General features: G+C 42.6%; 2 protein-coding genes across 4 annotated transcripts in view; one reads left to right on the forward strand and one right to left on the reverse strand.

Moving 5' to 3' along the window:
• mtmr14 (myotubularin related protein 14) overlaps window positions 1-6047 on the reverse strand; it is a 40755-nt gene extending 34708 nt beyond the window's left edge. Inside the window, exons 1-2 of one of the 2 annotated variants that reach the window (XM_034082149.2) lie at window positions 5174-6047; window positions 4226-4374 (exon numbers count right to left, since the gene is read on the reverse strand). In XM_034082149.2, coding sequence (XP_033938040.1) covers window positions 4226-4374; window positions 5174-5308 — 284 coding nt within the window. In that variant the 5' untranslated portion in view covers window positions 5309-6047. The remainder of the gene's footprint in view (window positions 1-4225; window positions 4375-5173) is intronic. The other variant, XM_034082150.1, reaches the window with a different exon arrangement.
• Window positions 6048-13432: 7385 nt separating this feature from the next.
• lhfpl4a (LHFPL tetraspan subfamily member 4a) overlaps window positions 13433-24362 on the forward strand; it is a 27282-nt gene continuing 16352 nt past the window's right edge. For both annotated transcript variants that reach the window (XM_071203331.1, XM_034082322.2), the window contains exon 1: window positions 13433-14489. In XM_071203331.1, the coding sequence (XP_071059432.1) occupies window positions 14084-14489 (406 nt within the window). In that variant the 5' untranslated portion in view covers window positions 13433-14083. The remainder of the gene's footprint in view (window positions 14490-24362) is intronic.

Raw genomic sequence — 24362 nt, forward strand, 5'->3', positions numbered from 1 at the left:
CTTCCCTTTGGTTCCCCTAGCCCAGTAGGGAACGTAATAAGTACCCTGTCAGAATAAGTGAGAAATGAATTTAACTTCTGTTAGACAGCTATATGCCATACTTGTTTGCATACATTCACAGTAAATTAATGTATTCAGTATGATAGCTGTCTAACATAAGTTAAATTAATTTCTCACTTATTCTGACAATGTACTTAACCCCAAATAAAAGAACCCAATAAAAAGAGTTGTTAAATAATAGTGAAGTCACGTTGTAATAACAATAACTCATCTCTCTCGAGTTTTCTTTTTGAGCTTTGCCAAAAGCCACTGTGTCAAGTGTCCATCTTGGGTTGCCGTCCAGAGTTGTCGGACCATCTCGCACATGCGCACTGCAGATCGGGCAGGGCTGCAGATCGGGTAGTGACACCCAACATGGATGTATAATAAGAACTGGATACAGCGTGGGAGGTGGAGCCTCATTCATTCCTATGAGAGCTGCTCATTGGCTCATGAAGATAAAATGGGCCAACTTTTGATAGAGTGAAACGTCACAGATTACCCGTCATGCCTGAGAAGTACCCGTATGAGCGCTCATAGAGCATGCGCAACTTTAACCACGCCCCCCAAAAGACTCGTTCACATTAAGCATGTCAATTTGCGTACACGTAACAGCACCGCGCGTTCATGACAGCATGGTACTGGATTGTTATGATGGATTTGATATTAACGAGGCGGCCGCGGCAGTTAGCAGCTAGCTAGTAATTAATGCTAAGTTACACATCAATCGTTATGTACTTTTATATTACGCTGATCACAGGATCTAGTGATATCCAAGCAACAGAGCTTGATTTAGCATAATACTTGTGTGGGTTGTACATGAAACCACTTGGTAATATATAAAAATTAGGGCTGTCAAGTTAACGCCACTAATTATTTTAACGCGATTAACACATGTGTATTTTTTGTCCTCGGCCGCCCCGTAGTTTCAGAGCGCATCGAGTTTAAAATACCATCTACAAGCTGATGCTGACAGCCCCGCTCCTGCTGCCTGCTTGCAGCAGACCACACTTCCACGCTCACCGGCAGGCACTGACTGGCCATCTGGAGGACCGGGAGGGTGTGTGTATGTGTGGCGCGAGTCAGCAAGAGAGAGACCTTACGTGTGGTGTATTGCTGTTGTTAGCATCTGGTGCTAGCTAGCTGCACTAACGGATATAAGGAGCTGTTTCAATGAAAACAGAGGAGCGACATTTCGCCACAACTGCGCCGAGCACTTGACTTTATGCAGGAAGCCAGACAGTGGGACATTGTACGAAAAGTCAGCACACTCAGCACGGATAGTGCGTAACATGATTGCAGCGTCCAGGCATTGTATTATTGAATGAGAGGTTCCAGGTTGAATTGAGGCGAATATTTGTAATGTTCAGAGGGTGTTGTTTAATATTCATGAGAATATTTGTCATTCTTCAAATGATAATAACATTTGCATAAAGCATATTTGTCCACTTATATGTTGATAAGAGTATTAAAAACTTTACTTTGCGATTAATTTGCGATTAATCGCGATTAACTATGGACAATCATGCGATTAATCGCGATTAAATATTTTAATCGACTGACAGCACTAATAAAAATGTATGTATTTTGAAGCCTGTTATAATCAATTGTGAGTTAAATCTTATCTAAAAAGTAAAGCTGATGGTGGTGGAGTTAAAATAACAATAGCCTATTTCTCTTTGAAATGTGATGGAATAAAAGGATAGTAACTGTGACTATTCATGTTAAGTACCCCACAAGTAACACAAACGTATAATACTTGAAGGAAAGGTGTAAAATGTTTCCATAAATACCAATATCACACACTACAACACAGACTATAACACCCCTTTTTGTTAAACACCAACATGCCGCTAAAACTGTGTAATATACCAGGCTGCTAAATCTTCCAAACTGTTACAGTCGGAACACGTAACATGAACGTGCTGGGCTGCGCGGTCCCGTGGGTTAGATGCGCGTTCATAATGCAGAGGGAAATAACTCTCAGAATAACGTTATTAGCACATTTTACAACTTGAGGACCGAATGTTTTTAACAAGGGCTATACATGTTCATATTGGGTAGTTTATTTAGTTTAAAAAAAATTATCCAACGATTTACAGACCACTCTTTCCCAATGTAAGTCAATGGGAAAAAGTGTTTCCGGGCCCAGCAACCTAACGGAAGTGTAGTACCGCCATTTGGCCACAACGAATATTCTCATCAGAGTCCACCGATTTGACATGTCGAATCGGTGGGTTTTCGGCCGAAAAGGTGTCGGCACGGCTGAAAAGACACGACGGTGCGGGACACACCAATCTGAGTAGGGCGTGTCGACGCTCATCGTCGGCCTGACGCCCATCGACGGCCAAAATCGGCTTGGTGTGTCCGGGGCTTTAAACCATGATAAAATGATAATATAGCTTTACTTGTATAGAACTTTTCGTACACTAGGTGCCGCTCAAAGTGTTTTACAACATGGCACAGATCACAAATTAAAGAAACAAGAAATCCAATTCAGGTCAAGCCATAGACTGTATATATAAATGGACGTAGGGTCCGTGACGTCACCCATAGGATTCTGCAGAGTTGCCGAGAAGCCCTTAGTAGGCGGAGTCGGCCACTAACGGCTCGACAGTGAAGTCAGAGTTCAACTCCCGCCTGCTCCAAATAAGGGCAAAGAGGCGGAGCCGAGGCGGGACCTGCTGCCACCGAGCTGGAAGTTCCAGAGCTAGCTGGAGCTACCAAGCTAAGCTAACATGCTCCCCATCTGCACACTGCCGTGGCATTTTACGTTTCTAAGGTAAGCGGACATGAAACTATTCAGCAAAACTATAAATAATAATCTAAGTTATTGAGTTTTTAGCATAATACTTCAGAATCCCGGGGAAAACCCTCACGAGAAACACCGGCTGTTGTTATGCCTGCTGTGACGTTAAGTTACTCCGTTCTTCGCTTGTAATTATGCCGTTACAAGCTTCAAAGTTGTATTTATCATCTGAATTTGCCAAAACAAGTTTAATATTCTGAAAGCCAAGACTTTGTTTAATTGAAATCAGATGAAAACAAACTGTAACGGACCCTGCCGTGTTATCTATGATTACTATACTCTTACATTCATAATGTCAGCCGGAGGGAGGGGGGGCGGCGCTGCGGAAGAGCAGATTGCGAGTGAGAGCTGTCTTTGTCCCTTTACAAGCTTCAAAAATGTATTTATCGTGTGATTTTGGAAATAAAAGTTTCATATTCTGAAAGCCAAGACTTTGTTTGTTGAAAATCAAACAAAACACCCGAACCCCAAAAAAATTGTTTTTTACGCAAATCCACGTTTATTTTGAAATGAGCCGTTGCGACTTCCGACTGATTTCGACAGAGCGGGTCACATATATATGAACTGCAGTGTGTGGCACATCCGTATTGTTGTCCCGGCTCTTCCCCAGAGTTTGCCGCTTGGGTCAAACGTTAAAAACGTTTTGCACACATGCAGCATAAAAACATAATATAACAATTCAAGGAACACAAGGAAGTCAAAAAATGTATGATAATATAAAGTACAAGAAAATAAATAATGGTCCAAAAGTTCACGACAGATAACCTTCTCAGTAAAACAAAGGACAACAATATAACTGTCTTATTAATATTTCTGGGTGAAGAATTGTAAGCAATGCTACTAATGTATTGATATCTTTTAAACAAATTGCACACATTTTCAATTGACCTGATGAGGAATTTAAGAATTTGTCCCAGTTTGTTATTTTGAATTGTGGGAGACTGCGAGACCGACTATAAAATTAAAACATGACACATTTTGTTGGAAGGGAAAAAGTTCTGTGCCATGAGGGATTTGCCCAATAAGGCTTTTTTTAAAAACACAGTTTATTATTAAACCCTTTCTTGTGAATCCGGGTTTCCTCCTTTGTTTCAGCACAATTTCTATTTTCAGCATTACGGTGGAAAACAGTCTAACTGCTTTAAGAGCAGTGAGAAGTTAGGACTTATTGAATCACTATAAATCATTCCAGATGTGACTTCAGAAGTTCCCCCTCCCTCTCTGCTGCTTGGTGTGAGCAGAGGGGCTGGGGCTGGCGATGGAGCCTGACCTTTGCTCTGCAGCAAGGTGAGCATGTTCCGGAGTGACACAAACAAGAGGGAATTGGTAACCGAGTGGACTGAACTTTGGATCAGAGAATAACTGGGGAGACGGTACCTGTCTCTCTCCACATCTGTGCTTTCGTACTCCAGGAACACGATCTGCCTGGGGTAATGCCCGCACACTTCTCCATTGGCGTTGTCGATGATGCTGTACTTGTAATCTCTGGCAAACAACTCCAGACACCGCTTCTCTATCGCCTCTACCTGAGGACGAGAAACAAAGACAGAGTTATAGTAGATGTTTTAAAAAGGGACATCATTCTTCTTCTGGAAAATAACAGAACTTGGGAATGAGTCGTTTTTAGATGATTCAACTGTATAGGTGACCTAACAACCACATTTAACCGAAGTCCAGCTTCATCTCTGAAATGGGCATTATTTTAACAGACCACAGATATGAATTACATCAGGTAGCATCCCATTAACATAAACACTAGTAGCTTGATGACGGATTTTCTTTCAGCTGTGGATCACCTCTAAAAAAGTATCCACACATACTGGCATGCAGATCTAGCTGTTTGTGTGACACATGGTGTCAAAGTTAGAAGCAGACTCTCACCATTAAAGTGAGTGTCCCTTTACATTCAGTTGTGTCACTAAGCAGAGTGTATGTAAACAACAATAGCATGTTGATGTTAAAAATGCGATCTAGGAACTGCTCTTACAATATAGAAAAATATATTTAACTATGAATAAACGAAATACCCATAGTAATTCACGTTTTCAACAATAACATACATTGCCAATGAAGGCTGAGTACAGGAGAGGGTCACAAGCGCAACACAACCTGCTCATCGTCTACAAACTATCAGATGGATGCCAATCTGATCAGTGGTTCCTTAAGGTTGTAAAGAGGTCATAAATCACTACTTGCAGTATGTGTTGTTTTGCTAACGTACAAGGACACTTCCATTATTCCAGCATTGTGCAATGACACATGACATGAGACAATGTGCTGTTGTCAAGCAGCTAAAACACACCGAATGATGACCCACAATCTTACCCGAGGAGTCACTTCCTTTGCTCTGTACTGCATTTTGGAAAACAAATCTATCAAATCCTCGATTTCCTCGCTCTTTTTGAACGATAGCGCGGAGGCTGGGAAACCTCCGGGCAGGGAAGGGGAGGCGGCCATCATAGCGACACGACCCGCGGTGGTGGCCTCTAGCCGAACTCGACCTCCTTCAAACACCGCAGAGCCTTGTCCTAAGGAACGGGAAGGCCGACCAGGCCATCCCTTCCCAGCCAGCTTCTTCCTGACTGCCCGCTTGAGTGGGCCGGAGCCGGGGAGTCCTCTTGAATTCAGGGCACCGGCGAGCTGCTCCACTCTCCTAACACAACCCGTCAGCTAGCCCCCACAGCCTGCCACTCACACCGCGGCGGCGACTGCTGCTGCTGCCTTCGGAGTTAGCACGGCACAAGCTAGTTCAGCTTAGCTTTGTAGTTTCCTTTAACTGATATCTCCGTGAACTCATGTAAACAATTTCAGACGTGTGTAGTCCTCCACATCACCGCTTCTTTGTTTGCAATTGCAATATGAGTAGAAGTGATGGCCGAGTCTCAACACCGCCGAACGTTAACTGAACTCCGGTCAGCTGGAGTCAGGAAAGCCCGAGGATCCTCCCAGGCCTGCTCACGTTTCCTCAATGTCACGTCTTCATGTCTCCTTAGTAACCATGGCCAAGACGATACAAGGAATAAAGTTATACAGTTGTTAACCATGTAGCTGCAGGATCTCAGTTCTGTCGCTACATATGTTGTTGTGAAATAAATCCCCAGCAGTGCAGAGCGGTGTTGCAATCTGTGTACTACAGTCTGAAGGTAAAACAGGCGGTAAACAGGAAGCTGAGAGGACCACGTGACACAGACATCTCCCCCTTTAAATGACGTGTGTTGTTGTTCAGTGAGGTCTCTGCTGCTGTTTTGGACTGTCGGGCCACACGGTGTTTACTTTGATTCTCGAAAGTTCTTTAACTGAGGGGACTCATTCTTGGCCACATTAAATAACGATTCTCAACTCCACTATTCCATAATCCACTTTGTCAACTTGATTGTAACTTACTTAAATATGAAGAAACAAATGTTCAGGCTGCCCAGAAATGGTAAAACAAGCAATACATGTAGACTTAATTCTGTATTAAAGAAGAGAACAAAGCCAATGTGATTCAAAACATTGTAATTGTAAGTTACTCACTCTTCTCCTTTCCCCAAAAGAAAGAGAAAAGAGAAAAAATAAACTATATTTAGATTTCAGAAAAAAGAGCTGCACACTCAAAATGACACTATCAATAGTGGGGGGAAATGTACTAATTTACACGTATGGAAATACTGCAGTGACCGTAACCTCCTCGTCCTCCCATTAACATGTGTACAAATGTTCACTTAACCCAAGCGATATACCAGTGGCGAACCCTGTCTAACTATGAGGTGTGATTAGTATGAGGTGTGATTTGTGCAAAATAACAGATATCTAAGCTAACTGAGCGGAGAGCTAACGTGTCAACGTGCGCCAACGTCTCCATCAATTTTGAATGGGTTGACGTACAATACAGGCGACGTCACGACGTTGTAAGACGTCAGATGTCACGGCGACGTATCATAGGTGAGCTCAAAGTACGCGCTCACGTGGCGGCGGCGTAGCTTTGAAAGTGCTATCTTTAGATATGCGTGTTGATAACGTGCGTGTGCATATGCGCGTGAACGACGTGCGTGTGCATTAGCGCGTGAAAGACGCGTGAACGGCCCCTACACACGGCGGTGCGTTGACGCTTCCCCATTCACTTTGAATGTGGTGACGTCACTTTTAGCCGAAATGCATCGTGGGAAGCGACGTGGAGCGTAGCTGGCGTGGCTCGCTGCAAAAGTTGAGCAATGTTCAACTTTTGACGCCTCGGCGAGGCGTCAGCCAATCGAATCATATGCCAGTACAAGCTCTAGCCAATCAAACCGCTGCTTGTGTGTCAGGGGCGGGAGATTCATGTGATTGGTTGTTGGTCGAGTTTCAGACACGCCCGCCGGCAAGCGTCAGCGCACGCCGCTGTGTGGACGGCCTGTGTAATTCAGCCCAGATGCAGTGACTGCAGGCCAAATCCATTAATGCGGCATATTTTGTGAAGTTGCACCGGTATGAGGCGCAGTGAGAACCACGCACCTGTCAGACTACAAATGGGCACATTTCAATTTCAGGAGAATATTGAAGATGTGATTGGTTGTTCCACTCTCCGTTTCTCACGAGACCAGCTCGCTGCTGTTTACATTAGTGTGGACTGGACCGACTGAAACTGACGGCAAGGTTAATTATTGTGGAAGGATGGACCCCCATCCTGCAACAAAAAGGCAGCGAAATGTGCTAAAATCACTGATTTATTCAGAACCCCCGTATGGTATAGAACAGTGGTTCCCAAACGGTGTGCCGCGGCACACTGGTGTGCCGTGAGTCAAGTCCGGGTGTGCCGTGGGATTTTGTGACAACCATACGTTATTATTGCAATATACAACTACACAAAAATAATTATTTTTTAATTTACTATATCAGTACTTTGTAGGTTTATATGTACGTAATCTGCATAAACATGGCTGAGTCAGCGATAACTTTCGAGGGGTGGGGGTATGCCCATTATTTTTGAGTTCGTCCGAAGAATAGACAGGAATGTGACGGTGAGATGCAAACTGTGTCCGGGCCAGAAGCTGTTATCCACTGCTGTAAACACAACATCAAACCTCAACAAACACCTGCAAAGAACACATGTTTTTTTGTTTATATCACGGAGTCTGTTCTTCTTCTCTGTCTTCCGGTTATTGCCTGGTTTGAATGACAAATACACACTACCGCCGCCTGCTGGTAAGGAAAGTTATTGCCACTCACGCATGCGCAGTTCGCACGTGCTCGGTGAGTTACTTTATGTAGATCGTAACGAAGTAGTGTAATATATTACTTTTTAAAAAAAAGTAATATATAATATATTACATTTTTGTAGTAACGACCCCATCTCTGGAGTTGGCGTTCTCTGTCTGGTTTAAATGAGTGTGTTGCTGCTTTGATGAAGCCTAATTTGATAAAGTTTCAAATTAATTTCTGAAATATTTTGTTAATAAATATTTCATGAGTAATATAGTTTTTATTTTTTTATTTGGTAAATAATTATGCACATTTACAGATATTTTACATGATATGAGTGATAACACGTGTTATAAGGGCTATTTTGCACAATAGGTGTGCCTTGAGATTTTTATTTGTCCTTTAGTGTGCCTTGGGCACAAAAAGTTTGGGAACCACTGGTATAGAATGACGAAGCAGAATGTAAGTGAGCGAACATTATGGCAAGGCAAGGCAATTTTATTTATATAGCACTTTTCAGCACGTGGCGATTCAAAGTGCTCTACAGATTAAAAGCAAAATACATTTAAGAACAAATACATTATTAAAAAGGCATTTAAAAACAGGCATAATAAGCAAAGGTAATGAAATTAAATAAATAAACACAGCAGGTACATAATATATGACTAAAAAGGCATACTGTCGTGTGAGGATGAGCAGCTCAATTAAAAGCAGCGGCAAATAGGTGCATTTTTAGTTATAAAAATAGGAAGTGTTTCGGCGGACGTGGATGATTTAGGCAGTTTGTTCCAAATTGTTGGCATAATAACTAAAAGCTGCTTTTCCATGTTTAGTGGTTATTCTCGGAACAGAGAGCAGACCCGACCCAGAAGACCTGAGACTCCTGGATGCTAGTGATGGAGGAGGTCGTCTATATACCTCGGTCCTAAGCCATTTAGTGATTTAAAAACTAGCAGTAGTATTTTAAAATCAATTCTTTGGCAGACTGGAAGCCAGTGTAATAATCTCAGAACCGGAGTGATGTGATCCACTGTTCTAGTGTCAGTACCACTATTATGAGCCACTTTTCTTTCTATATTGTAGCCTGACAGCACACCGACTGTCAACAAAACAGTTTCTCAGTCCAATGCTAAGTTAGTGGCAGGCCCTGTGTGACTGAGACTATAAGGCTACACAAAACCCAAACATGTCCTTAATGTTACTCAAGGCAAATATATGTAATATAACCGTTAGACTGCAGCTAACTGTGGGGCTACACACCCCTCATACTGTGAGGGAGTAACTTGAGGTGGTTATGTTGTCTAAAGGGGAGACAATCATTATGGTATTAGGCCATGCAAATACAGGGTCAACTTAGTGATCAAATAAGTGTTGCATAATATATGTTCTTGAACAATGTTATTTCATAAATAGTTGTTAATGATCATGTTCTCCTTATTCAGTTCCACTATCAGATGATGCTGATGGTGATGGCCCTGAGGGAGAGATGCAGGCAGAGCTCAGTGGACAGAACAGACAGGTACAGAGGAAACGGTTTCAATAGGCTATGGCCGACACTGAACACAACCAAAGGAAATGTAATGACAACAGTATAAGCAAGCTATGTTCATGTTCTCTCAATAAATTAGTTATTGATCAGAGTTTAATCCATGCAATGCTGGTTCTTATTCAGTACCAGCAGATGCTGAGGAGGTTGACAAGACAAGTCAAGATTCAGGATCCAGCACAAGGGAAATTGCAACTGAGTCGGGCAGCAACGTTGTAGATATTGACGATACATCCATCAAAACGCCCCCAAAACAAACTGGTATCAGTATGGCCTGGCTGGGTGTAATTCACGACCTGCTATGGTCCCAGTCCGGCCCTGCTGACTCATCACACACCCATACACTACACACACCTTACTGATTAACTGATATCACAATTGAGTTACTCTCTTTAAATACATTTACTATAATTGGAAAAGATGTGTGGTGTCCTTGTTTTGTCCGTCCTTGATCCAGGGCTCCCGTTGTGTAGGTTATTCTTGTTTTTAGAATTCATTCAGTAATGGCGTGTGTGTAACACAAACATAATAAATCATTGGATAGTGTTTCTCAAATGAAGGGGGAAAATAATGAAATAAAGTAATGTGTTAAGATTTAGTGCGAGTTATTACTTTCTTCAAATACACAGACATTGCAGCACATCGTGTCACGTCTTTGCACAGCCTTTCTCGGCAGTAGAGTTCAATGTGTTGATGAACCTTTGTTTCATCCTGACAGAAGCGCTCACTTAAAGGTATACTCAATTCAATAGCTTTATTAGCATGACCTCAGTTACAGTATTGCCAAAGCTCTGTATAGTTGCAACATCTATACAAAGTATAAATATACAATACTCCCCCTTGTGGCCAAAGGCAGACACAACTCTTGTCTTCAGATGTATGCTTGAGTGCAGCAGAATGTAGGACTGTGACATCGTAGCTGTAACATTACTGGGTTATTATAACTACCAAAGTAAAGTAACTTCAGACGCAGACGTCATGTAGCTTCTCAGACGAGAGAGGTGGCGACGAGAGTGTCACGTTACTTCTCTCGCGGCATAGTTCACAGCATGGTAGGTGCTACGTGACGTCTGCATCTGAAGTTACTTTACTTTGGTAGTTGGGTCATTCTACAGAAAAGGTGGAAGTACTGTCACTTACTTTTGCAGACACCAAAATACATGACGTTGACCTAATACTTCATTATATATGTTGAATAAATAGAGATCGTCTTTGCAATGGTACTAAATTTAAAAAATGTAAAAATGGTTATATACATAAATTGCTATTTATTTAAAATGCCAAGTTCAAGGAACTGCCTTGTCACTTTGTTACTTTGTCACTTTGATCTTCTGTTACTGTCCTTTCTTCTTAGAGGAAGAACAGAAACACGTAACTCTGGATTTGTTTTAATGTTTGAGGTGCAATAAACGACACAGCTTTTTGGCATGTTAAAAACTATTATTTTCTGCCTCGCTCATGAGAGTAACAGCTGGCGAAATTACAGCCTCGCCTACTGATTTCAAATGTGTGCTCTAAAATGATATTTATAAATTACTATGATCATTATTATAAGCAAGACAATAAATGGCAAAGATATGTAGAAAATAAACGTATTTAAGATACGTTCATAAGAAACGTAACGTGGGAGAAAATATGTTTCTACAAGATATGTAGAAAATAAACATATTTAAGATACATTCATAACGAACGTAACATGGGAGAAAATACGTTTCTAGCTAAATGTAATTGAGAATGCAGTTTAGTTCTGTGGGAACGTGATTTTTAGGAGACAGGGTTGGAGTGACAGTGGATCTTACCTTTTAGAAGTGTTTCTTCCTTGCCTTTCTCTTTGAAAAGTCTGTGATAAGGTCATCAAAGTCCAAGGCTAGAGGCTAACATTGCTCGCTAGCTCAACAACATCCTCCGTGACTGCCGCCACTGTTCCTTGTGGTTGCTGGCCTATTTCGTCACTTTTTGCTTTTTTGAAAAAGCTATTCATTGTTGGGAATTTTTTTAATGCAGCCGCCACTCTCTCTTCTTTTTCTTTCTTTTCACAGCCCCGCTGGGCATTTGGCTGCTACCGGCATCATCAATTTGTTCAGCTCACGTGACAAAATGTGACATGAGTGAGGGTGGGGCTGTGATTCGGCTATACACCCCCGCCGCGTAGTAATAAAGTTGAGCGCATAGTGAGACCGTGAGACGGTTTAGAAAATATATTAATTTGACCCTATAGAAAAGCTGTGTTATTTATGGTGAAGAGTGAGTGTAATTTAAAACAATGTATGATGAGTGAGGTTGTGCCCGGAAAAAAAGTTTTAAAAAATAATATTATTTTAAAGTTTTGTCACTGAGGGCCCTCTTTGCTCAAGGGCCCCTGGGCACTTGCCCAGGTTGCCCATATGGTTAATCCGGCCTTGCCCGTAGCAGCTGTCACTGCGCAGTGAACGATCAGGAGTGAGTGACTGAGAGACCTAGCTGGCAGCTGCTTACAGATGGATAAACGAGCTCCAACGCGTAAAGGCGTTTTTGTATAGTTTGTGTATAGTTTGTGTATACAGTATACAGTATTGTAGGAGCCCTGGGTTCAGAGGGAGGGGCTTGCATAGCAGGGGAGGGGGGGGGGGGGGGGGGGGTGGCAGGGAAACGGGGTTCAGGGGGAGTGGCTGTACCCGTAGGATGGAAAAGGGGGAAGTGACGTCTGACTCAGAGGTCGCGCGGCTGTGGAGAAGAACGTGTTGCCCACATTCTGTTACTGACTTTAGGCTAGTTAGCTAGCAGGTTTATTGTTTTGGGTGCAGTCACTTTTGCCTCCACTTGCTGTTCAAATACATGTTGAAAGAAAAAGTAAATCTGTTAACAGTTCTGTTTCATATGGGTGTTGAGAGATGTATTGTATACATAGATTTAGTCCCGAATTTTGCTCTCAAAGTGCACCAGATTGATGCATTTAATTTCGACATTTAAAAAAAAAAAAATCTTGTTCCAGAAGTATAAAGGAGTCCAATGGACTGGCGGGGACAGTGTGTGGGGAAGAAACTCTTTCTGAAGGGATCACAGGGATTGTTGCCTTTGCAGACCATTTAATAGGCTCCATGATCAAAAACCTATAAAACACACTACAGGAAAGGGAACACCACAACAGATAATAGGACCTGTTTAACATAGTCGGACATGATAACCTGTGCAGTCCATGTATTGATTCCATCCGATAGCGGCTATTATACAAACAACACGTCTGCCTCTCTCCACAATGATCAATAACAGTGAACGGATGGTCAAAGTAAGGTACAAATAAACAGAATCACACGAAGCCTGGTTAGTGTTGCCTGCCTTTATAAAGTGTGTGGTCGCGTTCTTCAGCTTTGCTCAGTGCTACTGATACAACTTGTATTTGCCGTACTCGCGATTAACTGTTTTTGCTCAAGTTAATCTCGCCCCCCTCCGACGTAAGCGTGACGTGAAGCGCTGCGGTGGAAACAGGAAGAACCATAGCTAAATCAGGCTCTGGCCCTGGAACCGGTTTGGTGGAAAAGGGGCAATAATGTAGTTTTTAACAAAAGGGGATCTTTCAGTTTGCATTATTATAAATAAATAGTAGGCCTATCTGTTTTTTATTGTATTTATTATATATCATTGTAAAATGATATATCATAAATACATTTTAAATAAACAATATATGCCTACTCTTTAAACTATGATTGGGACAATCACTTAAAATAAATGAAATAAACCGAACTTTTTCCTTGTATGAACTATTGAGAAAAGAGTCAAATTCCATGCAGCAGTAACAGAGATATTTTTATTTTGTCTAATTGCAAAACTTTGTGCCTACGTTACCCAAAATGCATCTCGTTCTCGGAGGGATTGAGAAGGGGTCCAGCTGCAGCCTCACAGCAGAGAGAGAGAGAGGGCTGTGGAGGTGCTCTGCTGGAGGACTGATTTATGTTTTTTTATTTCTTTTTCATCCGTAGACGGAATTCCGTCGAACATAATGTGGTGTTTGTTTGTTTTTAAACTGAACTGCTGAGGGAAGCATGTCAGAGGCTGATTCAGTGTCTGTGTGCATTTCTGTTGGATGTTAATTAGCGAAGGATTCCTCAGCATCTCCGGAAGAGTGGACCTCTGAATGTTTCTGTAGCGGCGGAGCGGCGGAGGTGAAGAGAGGTATGCTGCTGCTGTCCACCACCGGCCGCTGGATCCGGCTCCGGGAGCTCCGCGGGGTCTTTACGCGCTGAGCGGAGCGGAGGAGAGGGGGTGCGGGGGTCCCTCAGCTGGATCACGCTTCGCCACTGAATGATTGACTGATCTTATGGGAGGACAGAGGGGGGAGGTGCGAGCATTTGGATGTGAGACTATTGTTAAAAAGGCAGGATCCAGGTCTTGAGCTACAGGGGGAGAGAGGGGACAAATCACGGGACTTTGTTGATCCTTTTTATAATTATTATTTTCTTAGTATGACATCCTTTCCTGACGATAGAGGAGGATAGACGAGAGGATAAGGGACAGGTTGGGGTGCAGGGGGGATCCGGGGGCGGGAGAGAAAAATGCTGCCTTCGCAAGAAGCCTCCAAAATCTACCATGACAACTACATGCGCAACTCCAGCGCCATCGGGGTCCTGTGGGCCATATTCACCATCTGCCTGGCCATCATCAGTGTGGTGGTGTTCTTCCAGCCTTACTGGATCGGAGACAGCATCAACACCCCCCAGGCCGGACACTTCGGCTTGTTCCACTACTGCGTGGGCATCGGGAACTCCGACCGGGAGCTCCTGTGCCAAGGCAGCATCTCCGACTTCAGCTCCATCCCGTCCGGAGCCTTCAAGGCGGCCTCGGTGTTCGTGCTGCTGTCCGTGGTGCTCATCCTCGGCTGCATCGGTTGCTTCGCCCTCTTCTTCTTCTGCAACACCGCCTCTGTGTACAAGACGTGCGCCTGGATGCAGCTGCTCTGCGGTAAGGACTTGTTGGATGGAAGATACCTTGGTGTGTTTTTTGGGTAAGGGGTTGATGAATAGGGGGTCTTTCCTACCAGTTTTTGGTGAGGGACACCTTAAAGAGGAGCATCAGTAGTGTCTGTATACACTGTTCTACAGAGGTTGAAGAAGTACTCAGATTATTTACTAAAGTAAAAGTAACAATATAAAGTAGGCCTAATTCAAAATAGTAAAAGTTAACAAGTATTAATATCAAAATGAACTTTCAAAGGTATCAAAAGTAAAGTTACTCATAGTAATGCATAATGGCACATTTAAACACAAATTATATTTAAAAGTGTTTTAATTTTTAAATTATTGGTGCATATGCATTACATTAATGCACACAATGTTCAAATACTGCTTACTGCACATATTTCTTATTTCACATTTCATATTTGATATGCTATAATTCACTGCATTCTATTTCGTTGTAAATTACTGCTTTATTTTATTGCTATCTAACTATATTTTATTACAGTGTCCTTACAGAGTTTTTGTTTTATATGGAGAGTTTTTGTTTTAGATTTTATGTATGCACCATGACATCAAGTCAAATTCCTCGTATGTGTGAACCTGGCAACAAACCTGTTTCTGATTCTGATGAATGTGTTCATCACTTCAATGTTGCACTTGGTCAAGGTGGGCTTTATGTGAATTACGTTATGGACTACTGTATAGCTTAAACTGTAATACATTATCATAATAGATGTATATTTTGTATTAACCTAAATCTGCCAAATAACTAGTAAATGAAAGTACTCAAGTAAATAGTTACCTCCATTTTTTACTTAATACAGTACTTAGTAAATGTAGTTAAATTACACCACTGCTGGTTTTTCATCGCTAACCCAAAGAACAAAGAAAAGTCCCAAAATATGTCCTGAAGTCCCGTGGTGCATTCAGGGTCATCCCGTGAGAGTTTGGTGACCTGCATGCTTTTACTAAACTGAACAAATAATATATTGTTTGTCATTCATTATGTGTAGGTTGTTTCGAGGTTCTGAAGCCACGTGACCCCGGGTCTTCTCCCAAAACCATCATCCTGACACTAAAAGGATGTGTCAGTGTGATTGTATGGGATTATGATAATATAATGCCTTCAGCTGTGCCGCATCAAAGATCACAGTTTCTATTTTGGTTGCCTATCTGCCTACCAGATTAGCCTGCATGCATGATGTGCACATGCATTCCCGTAATGTACCCCCACCCAAGACGTGCATTCTTCTGTGCATGTGAAGGCTGTATTGTGCTTGTAATTGTATTAGGAGGTGCAGCTGAGCAGATTAGGAAGGATCTGGGAATAAAGACTTGGTTTTCACCGATATGTGCGGTGGGAGGAAGAGCGGTTTGAAATGTGATGAAGGTTTTCAGTTTTCTAATTATTGTTGGTAACCCTTCATGTTGCTTCCTCTCAGTCATATAAGTGTGTTATGGTAAGCGCCTACAGGCGCAACGCGATACAACGGTCCAAAACACTTCCATCAGGAGAAACGCATTGCAGTTTAAAAAAACGATGCAAATATTACTAAAATAAATCATAAATGTGCAAAAAAACCTGCAAATGAAGAAACAGCTTCAGCAACTCGACAACAGAGGATCAGCATTCAGAACACCTTTACCCAATGTGTGAAGCATAGCAGTTTGCCAGTTTCATAACTGAGCGTCTCGACAGTATATTTGAAATGACGAGGTTAGATCTGCAACTGTATCACAAGGAGTCATGCGATCACGTTGTTGGCTAATCAAACTTACATTTGAGTTCATTTAAAGTGACAGTTGGTCAACTTCATAATCCCTCCGGTCATAGCTGTGTGCGTCACTCTTTAGTGTCCCCAGGAATCCTTTGTGTGGCAGCGCTCTGTGTTTTTAAAGCATTTTGTTTGTGCAGCGCTTCTTTGTAGACGCTGCTCATGTTTCGTCCAGCGGGTGAGAAGGTGCGTGTGTTTTGGCACATTTGTGTTTATTTATTTGCATCGTTTTTAACAGGGCAACTTGTTTCTCCTAATGGAAGTGTTTCGGCAGTTGTAACGCATTTGCACCTGTAGGCCACCGTAGTTTCCTGTCTCTGTGTGTAATTGCCATCACTGAGTGGAGAAACGGATTGCATCAGTTCAGGTGGAAGAGCTCAGTGACACCAAAGAATGCCCAGCGGATTCCTTCTCACACAAAGTGCTAATTATCAGACGTGATGCACATGAGACTGCTAAAAGTGCAGAGCGTGCTTTTCAACATGACATTCGACATCCCTTTGTGTTGAGCTTTCCTCGGCACTCAGCAGAATTGTCACAAATCATCGCCCACTGTTCTCTCTGGCAGGCTCCACAGCTGCGTGCAGGGAGGGTAAAATGAGCATCGGTGTGGAAGCGCTGACATTATCTGAGAGGAGCTTTTAGGATGATCCCTTCCCCGAGGCCGCAGAACAGAGAGAGGCAAGGAAATAAGAGCCAATGCAAAGAGACGGATAGGCTGATAAAGAAATAAGGAAGAAGGGAAGCAAAGACAAAACAAAAGGATGATACAGGTTTCTCTTTCCAAGCACAGCATTTGACCAACCCAACCTGGTCTCACCAGAACACGTGACTCCACCACGTGGGATGCTGATCAAGTCTTTACACAGAATACGCTCAGGGAGTGACAAGGTGTCCCAAAACATCACCCAACCATGGGGTGAAAGCCCAGGCGCCCCCTTCAGCTATGTAGTTCCATGATGAAATCTGAAACGTTCCTTAGCGGTTAGCGGTTAATGTTAATAGGCATAGATAATACAACATGTTTTTTTGATCAAGGAAGCACATGGCTGCACTCACATGTTGGATAAAGCTCCTCTCCACACAGTCCATAACAGGGAGGAGGTTCTAGCATGAACATGAGAGAACATCACCATGTCTTCTGAATGATATCTTTCCAGACCCCTGTGATAATATGCTAATTACTGGCTACATTCAACAGCATTTCCATATTGATGAATTCAATTACAAAGTATCATTTGATTAGTTTGATTAATGGACTGTAGGAGAAATGCACCGCAGCTGGTGCGATGAGGGGGATCCAACCTTGTGGAGTGAAGCTATGTTCTTGATATTAAACGTGGGGTAGGTACTTTTGGAGAAACCGGCTCGAGATCGCTAGAATTTGAAAATACACAACCGGAAAACATCTGCCACTTCCTCACAGAGCCCCTCCCCCAACACACACGGACGCGCACATGACCAATGAGGGCACGAGATGAGTTTGTGCCCCGATGGAAGGCTGACAGGCCAACCTGATCTCACCAGAATGCGTGACTCCACCACGACTCCTTAACACCACAATGCGTGGTGGAGTGACGAACTTTGTTACATTTGCGTGTCGGCACCACGCAAACAACCCCAATGTAAAGTGAATGAGGCTCCTTTGTCGTGGTGCACACACGCATTTCTACAACGTGCATTGTGTGTAATGCAACTGTTAATTTTATTAAATTAGTTTGTTTTTAAGGAAGGCCAGAGCTTCAGCTGTGTCAAATAGATTGTTCCCTTCAGTTAACGTTATTTAAAAGATAATGATCATGTCCCCTGTATTTTATTACGAGCGTCCATTCCCATTGGATAACGGAGAATTTTACACCCGGAAGTAAGTTGCCTATTCTCTTTACTGTCGATTGGTTTTACAGTGATATCTGCACTACTCATCGACTAAAAAACACCAAATTGTCCTTGTTAATTACACAACATTGATTGGTTTGAATTGTGTGCAATGCTTTTGTATTTTCCCCCTTCGATTCGGAGAAACAAATATATTTTCGGAGTTTTTGGACGGCAGAAGACACTACACTACCCAGAATCCTCAGCTATCGTTTGGGACTACACCATGTGCTTAGCTTGACAAACCCCGTGATCAGTCCTCAACCTCTGTGATTGGATGCGCGACGTTTACACAGAGCGTCCAAAAGGACTTTGAAATGGAATGAAACCCATCGACGGCACACTATTCAAAACAGGAATCGAACGTGTCCTACCCCCCTCCCCCCCTTAGGTCACAGGCTCCTCCAACAGTGCTACGCAATAAAACAGATGCACAGAAAAAAATAGTGAAATAGTGCAATAAGAGTCTATATACAAGTGATTGGAATATGATATATTAGATACATAATTTCTAAGTAGCAGCCAGATGAATGTTATTTCTAAGTTCAGGTGTTTAATAATCGTATAGCCTGTGGGATGAAGCTGTCTCTGTGTCTGGTGGTTTTAGTCCGGATGCTGCGGTACCGCCTGCCAGACTGCAGCAGACAGAACCGTTTGTGGCTGGGGTGATGGTGGTCTTTTATAATCCTGAGGGCTTTCTTTAAGGTTAACCTGGTATTTTTAATCCACTACATTTATTTTAGTTACTTTACAGATTTGGATTAATGATGTGAAATATAAACAACCCTTAAATCAGACTTTAGTTACACCTGAATGAAATTCAGTGAAGGTGATTGTCAAGTGCCAACAATCAGGAGAGATATTTGATAGTTGGTTGCTTGAGAAGACTAAATATTTATCTGCAGATCCGTTTAAAGCATATTCATTACTCGTTATTCTCTAATAGTTCATTAAAGACTGTATATAATTGCTATTTTGCACATCCCTTTCAAGATTTCAAGATTTTCTAAGGTTTATTGACATATCATATACACAACAGTGTAGTTATGCAATGAATGAACAACTTGGGTCACAGGTTCATCAACAGTGCATTACAAGACATCTATCAATGTGTGTACTTCCACCATTACACTGTCGTATTCTGCACATGTCTTTAAATAAAGCCTTATTAGTTAGCACATCCTCCTATCAGGCACTAAACTGTTTTACTCTAGATATCATTTGAGTATCTTCTTGATATTTTCTATGCTATATTTATATAATTGACCTTCTACTTTCCCACTATGTTGTATGTACTCTTAATATTTGAATGTTTTCATAAAATATAACACATTCAAAAGTGCGTTACAAAAATGAAAGACATTAAGAAAAAGGCATTTTAAACAGTCATTAAAAAGCAACACAATCTTCCTGCATTGCAATTACTCTAAACGTGCAATAACGTGCTTTAACCAGTAGGTGGTTTGGGTTAAAAGGCTGTCAAGTTTACAGTGTTAACACAATAAAATATACTGCTGTTTCCGGTTTAGTTTACGACGAATATCATTTTGTTATTGTTTTGATATTTGTAACACAAAAGCGATGGAAAAAACCCATAGCAACCAAAAAAAGATGGTCTTAACATGACCCAGCGGTCTAGAAGTTAATAAAAAACAATAATATCAAAACAAAATATTACTACTAACTTTATTGTGAAATTAAAACAGAACGGTAAAAGAATAGTTTCCGCTGTATTCTGATGCCCGATCTCTGTAGATAAATAAAGAACTAAGACAGGTGTGTAATATTTAATGCAGCCAAACCATTTATTACAATGCATTCATGTGATGACTATCAAAGAGTAAAGCAAGCACTGCTGAATGAAGTATGATTTTCTCTTTTACGAAACGTTTTTTTTCCATATGGAATGCAGTTGGAGGTCAACCAATCAAAGAACTTGAGGACTGATCACGGGGTTCATGGTGTAGTCCCAAACGATAGCTGAGGATTCTGGGTAGTGTAGTGTCTTCTGCCGTCCAAAAACTCCGAAAAAATATTTGTTTCTCCGAATCGAAGGGGGAAAATACAAAAGCATTGCACACAATTCAAACCAATCAATGTTGTGTAATTAACAAGGACAATTTGGTGTTTTTTAGTCGATGAGTAGTGCAGATATCACTGTAAAATCAATCGACAGTAAGGAGAATAGGCTACTTACTTCCGGGTGTAAAATTCTCCGTTATCCAATGGGAATGGACGCTCGTAATACAAGACATGATCATTATCTTTTAAATAACGTTAACTAAAGGGAACAATCTATTTGACACAGCTGAAGCTCTGGCCTTCCTTAAAAACAAACTAATTTAATAAAATTAACAGTTGCATTACACACAATGCACGTTGTAGAAATGCGTGTGTGCACCACGACAAAGGAGCCTCATTCACTTTACATTGGGGTTGTTTGCGTGGTGCCGACACGCAAATGTAACAAAGTTCGTCACTCCACCACGCATTGTGGTGTTAAGTAGTCGTGGTGGAGTCACGCATTCTGGTGAGATCAGGTTGGACAGGCAGGTAGGCCATCCAGTTACGTTAGCCGGCTCAGATGATTGGTCGTGCTTTTTACAGCGCCACGGCTTCCACAGAGGATATTTTTTAATGTATTTATTGTCAAAGCATTTCAGATATTCATTGCTATCGGGACCTTAAGAGCATTCCATGGAATATACCCCACCTTTAAGTGTATTCATATTTCATACTTTAACTTAAGGCTGAAGGAAAGTGACAGTTGTGTTGCCACATTTAGTTTGACAGCACTAAGAGAAATCATGTTATGTTGTGTAAATATATTTAAAGTAACTTGTTATCGTACGCAGATCTGCATGCAGAGTGAAATGTAGTCATTGAGTTGAACCCATCCAAGTATTAGGAGCATTGGGCAGCTGCTCTACAGCACCCAGGAGGCAGTGTGGGGGTGTAGTCCCTTGCTCAAGGGCACCTCGGCAGTGCCCAGGAGGCAAGCTGGCCTCAAGTACAATTTTGCATCTAAAATCAACTTCAGACAGAATAGTACACTATGCTCAGTCTGCCTAAGAGAGTTACAGTCAGAGATGTTGAGCCGCACCACTCACTCGTTGTGATGGCTCTGCTGGTCGTGATAGATCTGCAGGAAGCTCTTATCTCTGCACTTGCAGACTTTGTTTCAGCTGCTTGTCTTTGGTCAGTCCCTCCACCACAAGCCTATTTTACAGCAGGCAGCTGTCTCTGGGGGGAAACCTGCAAAGCCTCCGTCCACTTCCTGCCCTGCAGCAAACAGAGACAGAGACACAGACAGAGACAGAGACTCAGACAGAGACTCAGACAGAGACTCAGGCAGGCTCATGATGAAGACATGGTGAAGACTCAGGCTCATGATGAAGACTCAGGCTCATGATGAAGACTCAGGCTCATGATGAAGACATGGTGAAGACTCAGGCTCATGATGAAGACTCAGGCTCATGATGAAGACTCAGGCTTATGATGAAGACTCAGGCTCATGATGAAGACATGGTGAAGACTCAGGCTCATGATGAAGACTCAGGCTCATGATGAAGACTCAGGCTCATGATGAAGACTCAGGCTCATGATGAAGACTCAGGCTCATGATGAAGACATGGTGAAGACTCAGGCTCATGATGAAGACTCAGGCTCATGATGAAGACTCAGGCTTATGATGAAGACTCAGGCTCATGATGAAGACTCAGGCTCATGATGAAGACTCAGGCTCATGATGAAGACATGGTGAAGACTCAGGCTCATGATGAAGACTCAGGCTTATGATGAAGACTCAGGCTCATGATGAAGACTCAGGCTCATGATGAAGACTCTGGCTCATGATGAAGACTCAGGCTCATGATGAAGACTCAGGCTTATGATGAAGACTCAGGCTCATGATGAAGACTCAGGCTTATGATGAAGACTCAGGCTCATGATGAAGACTCAGGCTCATGATGAAGACTCTGGCTCATGATGAAGACTCAGGCTCATGATGAAGACTCTGGCTCATGATGAAGACTCAGGCTCATGATGAAGACTCAGGCTCATGGTGAAGACATGATGAAGACTCAGGCTCATGATGAAGACATGATGAAGACTCAGGCTCATGATGAAGACTCAGGCTCATGATGAAGACTCTGGCTCATGATGAAGACTCAGGCTCATGATGAAGACTCAGGCTCATGGTGAAGACATGATGAAGACTCAGGCTCATGGTGAAGACATGATGAAGACTCAGGCTCATGATGAAGACTCAGGCTCATGATGAAGACTCAGGCTCATGATGAAGACTCAGGCTCATGGTGAAGACATGATGAAGACTCAGGCTCATGATGAAGACTCAGGCTCATGATGAAGACTCAGGCTCATGATGAAGACTCAGGCTCATGACGAAGACTCAGGTGTTTCCTGGACAGCCATTGCTCTGGCTCCGGGAACATCTGATGATTCCAAACACTGTTAACAAACCGCTCGTGTCCCCTGAGATGCAGGGCCAGGGGCCAGGGGCCAGGGGCCTGGGGCCAGGGGCCTGGGGCCAGGGGCCTGGGGCCTCGGGCCAGGGGCCTGGGGCCAGGGGCCAGGGGCCAGGGGCCAGGGGCCAGGGGCCAGGGGCCAGAATCCCATCACTTACATTACATGCGAGCTCTCTTTGCTGTTTGCTACATATTCATGAGTTAATGAGCGAGTACAGAGAACAAAAGATGGAGTTCAAAGGGCCATGAGAGGAACCACCATGCCACCTGGAGGTTGTAGTCATGTGGGTCTGATTAGCCCACTTCCAAAGACACTTGACCATCACTCGTTCTCTTCTCTTTGCATAACTACTGCACTTTGCACCAGTTGGCTTCGTTAATGATCATTTGCTTCAGTTCAGGTGGGCTGTGTTTGCTTCTGAATATGGAATAGTGCGTAGAAGGAGAAGAATAATGAGATAGAAATAGCAAGTTCCCGACAGAGATGACTCAATATGCAGACACATGCTGTCAGGCAGATCAACAACAGGAGAAGATGTTCATCTGAACAGCAGATCTGAAGAAGTCCCACCCTGCAGCTCGGCTCGGCTCGGCTCGGCTGAGCGCTGTGTCTGGGTCCTCCTGCCCTGCTGCAACATGGGTTCACTTCCAACAGGAGCTTAGGAAAAGCAGATTGTAAGCTTCCTATTACAACAGAAACATAAAAGTAGAACGTCTAGCAGCTCAAACAGTTTCTCAGTCTACAGAGCAGAAGATAAGGAAACGATGTTCCATAGAAGAAGAAGAGCATTCCTTTGTCAAATGGCAGACACCCAGAGAAAAGTCCTCTGAGCAGAACACAGGCAGGGACATCATTATTATTATTATTATAGGGATTATTATTGCTATTTATCTTGTGGCTTTTCAAACATGTATATTGGTTTTAAGGGCGAGCTCACAGTCAGTTCTTTTCAACCACGTAAACATTATGAATTCCGAACATTTTATTTGTCAAATTCATATTATTTTTGATCTCGGCATCGTGAAGTGCCGTTACAATATCGTACACAGGTTCCTAAGCTGCAATAATACCGAAGAAATAACATTAAACCAGAACGTTATCAACACTCATTTAGCAACAAATGGCTTTACATATGGCAACAACAAACAACAACAAACAACAACACGCCTTCATACCATGGAAACACTAAAGAATCATTATGTTGACATGAAAGTGGAACACCCGCCGTTTATGAATGAAGTGACCGTAGACATTCGAGGCTGTTGATCCTCATGGAGTGTTTGATCCGAGGCAGACGATGGAACGTGAGCGTGCGACTCGGTGTGTGTCTGCGCTCTTAGACACAGTTCACTGAACACAACCAGATGCAACCGTTACGTAAAGACACTCCGTCTACAGATGTGATGTCTATTTGCTTCTCTGGAAGCATTGTGTATTGTATTTGTCTGTGACACAGACACTTTGTTTGTACTGAAGATGTAAAACTCTATTTAAAAAGGGGCTGTTACATGTGTGTAATGTCCTTAAACAGCTGGTAAGTGTAGCTTTGATCAACCAGCACAACACCATAACATAAATGAAGAGTAATCACCAGCTATCATAACCTCTGGGTCAGCAGCGCGGAGAGCGACTGGCAGAACGGCCCCTCCCGACAAAGTGTTGTGTTGGAGGTGAAGAAGTGTGCTGCTGAAGTCTGCTGCATTTAGCACTTATACACAGAGGAGTGCACGTGAAGTGAC

This window comes from Pseudochaenichthys georgianus, chromosome 5 (genome assembly GCF_902827115.2).
Source record: "Pseudochaenichthys georgianus chromosome 5, fPseGeo1.2, whole genome shotgun sequence".
NCBI classification, from domain to species: domain Eukaryota; kingdom Metazoa; phylum Chordata; class Actinopteri; order Perciformes; family Channichthyidae; genus Pseudochaenichthys; species Pseudochaenichthys georgianus.